Source organism: Callithrix jacchus, chromosome 10 (assembly GCF_049354715.1).
Source record: "Callithrix jacchus isolate 240 chromosome 10, calJac240_pri, whole genome shotgun sequence".
Taxonomy (NCBI): Eukaryota; Metazoa; Chordata; class Mammalia; order Primates; family Cebidae; genus Callithrix; species Callithrix jacchus.
The window spans coordinates 68,833,476-68,838,707 of record NC_133511.1 but is presented as its reverse complement, the minus strand read 5'-3'; the positions used below and the strand labels follow the sequence as shown (position 1 = coordinate 68,838,707).

The 5,232-nt window shown below is 49.5% G+C and overlaps 1 protein-coding gene across 14 annotated transcripts; it reads right to left on the bottom strand.

The window, feature by feature from the left end:
• Window positions 1-677: 677 nt before the first annotated feature.
• ANAPC15 (anaphase promoting complex subunit 15) lies at window positions 678-3,828 on the bottom strand. Of its 14 annotated transcripts, none has more exons than NM_001199361.2 (6): window positions 3,751-3,828; window positions 2,499-2,583; window positions 2,250-2,374; window positions 1,652-1,711; window positions 1,188-1,325; window positions 678-1,027 (listed from the first exon to the last, which is right to left on the bottom strand). In NM_001199361.2, exons 3-6 carry the CDS (start codon window positions 2,367-2,369, stop codon window positions 980-982), a joined length of 366 nt encoding a protein of 121 aa, NP_001186290.1. In that variant the 5' UTR covers window positions 2,370-2,374; window positions 2,499-2,583; window positions 3,751-3,828; the 3' UTR covers window positions 678-979. The 14 variants fall into 14 exon arrangements, with proteins under 14 accessions (NP_001186290.1, NP_001268986.1, NP_001268987.1 ...); NM_001282057.1 differs by having other exon boundaries at window positions 2,250-2,379; window positions 3,751-3,827; NM_001282058.1 differs by lacking the exon at window positions 3,751-3,828 and adding an exon at window positions 3,316-3,370.
• Window positions 3,829-5,232: the final 1,404 nt, after the last annotated feature.

Sequence of the window (5,232 nt, the reverse complement as noted above, 5' to 3'; positions counted from 1 at the left end):
TGTCCAGGCCTAGGGGTACTTACTGATGTCCACTCCCACTCCCATTCCCACCCCCAACCAAGCAAGGACCTCAGACTATCCCCTCCCTTTCCTGTTTGGGCCCTGACACATGCTGAGTTTAGGGCTGGGGAGGCTCTCTTCCCACCTCTGACCCCTTTCAGCCTCTACACTGACCTGAAGTGTCAACTTCTATCAGATTGCTTGGTCTCACTAGGCCCCCTCTTTCTAGAAAGAACCATGATTGACAGCAAGAAGCCTGAGCTCCCAACCCAGCTCTGTCACTGATTTGCTGAGTGGCTCCAAGGGAATCCTTGCCTTGCTCTGAGATTTAATCTTCTCTCTTAGATTTAACACTAGGGAAGCTGGCTGGGAGAGCTCCAGGGGCCTCCTAGCACTTGGCCTCAGAAAGCCTCTCATCCTCAACCCATGCCATTCTGGGTGGGATCAGAGGAAGCGGCAGACTGAGTCAGAAGCCCTGCAGGAATAGCTGGATACACACTGGGACAGACGAAATGATACAGAACCCTGGGCCCAGGGCCAGGAATGCCCTGGCCTTCCCCAAGCCAGGCCCACATAGCCATTTAGTTTGCCTGATACTCCTTGAGTGCCCTTTCCCAAAGCCCAAGAGAAGATGCTGGACTCCTCTGGGCCCCACCAACAAATAGGGAATAGACATAGGGGGAAAATCACTCCTTTGTCTTTATTAAAGAAACTTAGAAAGAAACCAGACCTGGCAACCAAGGGGTGAGGTACTGGCCAAGAAGGTGAAGTGGGGCTCAGGCCCTGGGGATTTCAAGTGCAGACTGATGGCCTGGGAGGGGCCAAGGACACCAGATCCTGGCAGCAACTGAGGAGGTACCCAAGGGCACTTTCAGGCACTGGGACCATCAGCTGGTTCTGTGGGCAGGGGTTGGGGGTTGGGATGCAGGGTAGGTTGGGCTGGCCTGGAATCTCCCTGAGGCCACCCTGCCTTGTCTACCTAGATCATCCACTGGTCCTGATCCTGTTCGTTGCCTTCCATGTCCACCTGGAGAGGAGGCTGGGTGTGGGTGGGGAGGGGCCTCAGCCAGCCTCAGCCCCAGATCCTGCCCCTGGCTGGATCCAGGGTTTCTGTACCCCTTTGGCCATCAATCGGGTCAGGAGCAGGGGCCCAGGAACAGAGGCCCTCCCCTATACCCCTTGTCTACCTCATTGACCTCTCCATCATCAGGTGACTCATTGTAGTCATTCATCTCGTCCATGTCCTGCATGTCCTCATCATCCTCTGAGTCCTCTTCACTATCCTCATCGTCTTCATCATCTTCTTCTTCCTCGTCATCATAGTGCTGGTGGACAGGAGAAAGCCTGTAAACCCTACAGGCCTGTGTGAACCAGTTCAAGAACTAACCCACTTGGAGCTTCTCTTTAGGGCCAATGAATGACACCCCTCTGACCCCTCAACCCTGCCCTCCTTGAGTCTATCAGGCTGGTGCATGTTCTGCAGGACCTTAGTGCTAGGCCCTGTGCCCACCCCTTCTATCTCCCCTTTTTGGCCTTCACCAAGATCTGAGAACCACAACTGCTCTAGGTCAGAAACAGGACATTCAGAATTAGAGCAGACCCTCGGTCCACCCTGGGACTCACAAAGTCCCCACCTGCTAGAGCCACTCACCTCTGATGCTGGCTTGCCAATAGGAACCAGGTTATTGTCTTTCTCTGCGATGCTTTGGAGCTGTGGGCAAAGGCATGGAGGAACAAGGCCACAGCCCAAGTAGAGCAGGTCAGGGGCATGGGACTGGCCCATTCTACCCAAAAGAAGACCCACACATGTCGGGGAGACGCTTCCTCCCAGTTCTCAGGAAGATTCAATCTCTTTCTTGCCATCTGCCATTTATGAACTTGATCCAAATACCTAAACTCTTGGAGCCTTGGTTTTCTCATATAATTATGTTGAGGATAAAGTGAGAGACTTACCAGCCTAGAAAGTGTCATCTGCTAGATCCTCAATTAATAGTCAAAATTATTTCCTATGGTTTAGGGAAAAGAGCTTGGGCTGAGTGTCAGTAGCCTGAACTCTAATCTGGCCCAGAAGTCCCATGGTCCCCCTGTAAATTAGGGTACTACAAGATGAAAACCCTGGCTCCCTGGCTCCCAGACTGATTATTCCCAGCTCATGGCGAAAGCTCTTCCTGGGCAGATCTCCATAGTAAGGCTCGGTCATGGCCCACTGAAGGGGGTCTCTGTCTGTGCTGTGCTAGGTGCTCACTCACCCAGGCCTGATGCTGCTGTTCCTGCTGCTGCAGCTCTGTCTCTTCCACACAGGGTCGATCCAGATTAAACCACAGTGTCTCAGTCACACGAGGGAAGAGTGAGGGGAACAAAGTGGACATGGCTCCTAGACTAGGAGAAAGGGTCAAGTGAATGTGTTTTGTTTTCATTTTTATTTGGTTGTAATTTGATTTAGGGATAGGGTGGAAGATACCAGGGAAGCAGGCCTCCCCACTAGGAATCAGACAGACCTGGGTTTGAGTCCTGGCTCCACCACTCACTAGCTCTTTGACCTTGGCTGAGTCACTTAACCTCTCTGGGCCTCAGTGTCTTCATCTGTAAAATGGGGATAATAACAATTATACCACCCTCAAAGTTATTCTGATAATTAAGTAAATAATGGATAAAGCCGTTTGCAGGCTGTTGAAGGAGGGAGGGGAATGGGAGTCAAGTGTAGGAATAGAAATCCAGAATGCAGACTGGCATTATGAAATCATACAAAATTAGAGGTAGCAGGGTTCTACTGAAATTATCACTACCTCTTCTGTACACTAAAACCTGCTTTTTTTGCCCCTTTATGATGGTCCATACCGCACCTACCCAGTGTCAGAAATTTAGGACACTAACCACCTCTCTAATGAATCACGGCCAAATGTCGGGGTGGGGGAATTGTAGTATATGCAAGCAGGGTTCAGTAAGACATTCTAGGAGGCATGAATAAGTGGATAAGTAGATGGAAGACTGAATGGATGAACTAACATATAAGATTACAATCAGCTTTGAGGGGCTAAAGGAGCCGACCAAGAGTGCCAGATAATCTGAATTAAACTGAGGACAAGCAAATTGAGGCCCAGCGACAGGCAGAGACTGGCTTTAGGTCACACAGTGAGTCGGGGCTTAGAATTCTCCGGTGAAAGGAATCCAGGCCGGCGCTAGAAATAAGCAGGAGAAAAGAATCGATGCCTGATCCTGCTTTTGTCCTAATTTATCTGACCAACCCAGGGCCAGCTGCTGCCCTTCCCTGTATCTCAGCTTTCCAACCCTTGTAATAGGCACAAGAGCAAACACCTTCTTGTCCAAGAAGTACTGACAGGCCAGAGTTCTTGGCTCCGAAAGCCCAACCCACCGCCGCAAAGCCACCGCCCATTCTTTGCTTATTACGATAATGACCATGCAGTTGACCAACAGAAAGAAAGTAGGGGCGGGACTCAGACAGAAATTTGGCCTTATAGGGTTGCTAAACGCTAAAAAAGCGGGGCCTGAGTAGAACCAATTAACTGAAAGAAATCCTGGGTGACAGGAAGTGACACCAATGAATGACGGATCTTGTGTGACGGGGTGGGGCCTAGTCTCGAGGAAGCGGTCAATGAGCTGGAGATCTTTGCGGGTTAAGGACTCTGAATATGGAGCTCCAGAAGAGTCGGGTCAAAGGAAATGGGTTTCTCTGGGGTAAGAAGGAATGAAGGGGCAAGGAGACGGCCGCAGCCTTCCTTCTGTACTTACCGCGCGGGGAGGCGACCGCCGGCGGCGACCCGGAAGCGCTTCACCCAGCCTGAGCGGAAGAACCCACCAGAATCCGGGACTCACCAAACGCATGCGTCCTTCGTCTCCTTTTGTTGCCCCCCCCCCCCCCGCTCCCGCCCACTAACCCGGATGTGACGTTGACATACCTTAGTCTTATTGTTAGGGAAGGAAGTGTGCCGCGCCTATCTATCTGCCCCGCCTTGAGTCTCAGCCAATCGGCCTCTGCATTCTGGCCCCGCCCCGACAGCTCCGTTTAACCCCTACCCCTTTGTTCCCAGACACCTTTTACTTGTTAACCCTTTCTGAAGAAGAGCTGACCGCAACTTCTTAGTACGAGGGCCATTTGTCCTACTGCATTCCAGGAAAACTAATCTGTTTCTACCCCGGAATCGCTGGTTGAGGTTACGCCCCTCCTGTCTGTGCTCTCTCAGCTTCAGTTTTCCATTTGAGCACATTCATTCTTAATTTTTGCTCTGAACAAAAATATTTGAGTTCAACTATTACTATATTCCAGGCTCTCCTAGAAACTGGGGATAAATCTATGAATATGCTCGCTGCCCTAGAAGACCTCACAGTCCCAGGAAGCCAAACCCTGCAGACTTGCAGTGGACTCCCTGGTCTTTTAAGGTTGCCTATTGAGTTCTCTCTGATATTGGAGATTATGTACAGACTTGAATGACAGCCTCGGTACAGCATTCTGCTGCTGGGGGAATCAGCTTCCCTCAGGCCTGGGCCAGGGCCCCTTACAGGTCAGCCTCTTCACCTCTCCCATTCCTTTGCTGACGCCTCTGTTCTAGTAACCTCTGACTCAGCTTCCCCTTTAGAGATACTCATGTTTTCTGGCAACAGAGGTCCTTCAAACCCAATTCCTATAAAGCTTCATCACTTACCAGCCTCTTCCAGGGCCAGCAGGCATCCACAGTTCCAGTACTGTCCTGGCCAGATGTGTGGGTTTGGGGAAGTCCTTTTCCTCTTTCTGGACTCAGTTTCTTCATCAACCAGCATCATAATCTCTCCCCAGCCTTCCTTTTATCCTGGGCTGATGTGAAGACTAGATAAGAATTGTTCAAGAGGTCGTGTACTGTGCATACTGAATGTGATTATATTGCCAAATAGCACTGCTTCTTATAAAATTTTTCATTAAAGAGTAAACTTTGCCTCTTGGAAATGACTACCTTTTTCATTCATTCAACAAATACCTATTGAGTGCCTTAGTATATGTCTATCACTATTCTTAGTAATGGGTATACAGTAGTAAACAAAACAGAACAAAAAAGTTCCTCTTTTCATGCAGCCTTCATTCTGAGAGTTGTAAACAATAAAGAACATAGATAAATAAAATATGTAGTTTTAAGATTTCAGTAAATACTGAGGAGAAAAAATAAATCTGAGAAGTGGAAATAAAATGTTTGCAGGGGAGGTGTTTTATTTTAGATTGGGGGGCCACAGAAGTCACTGGGA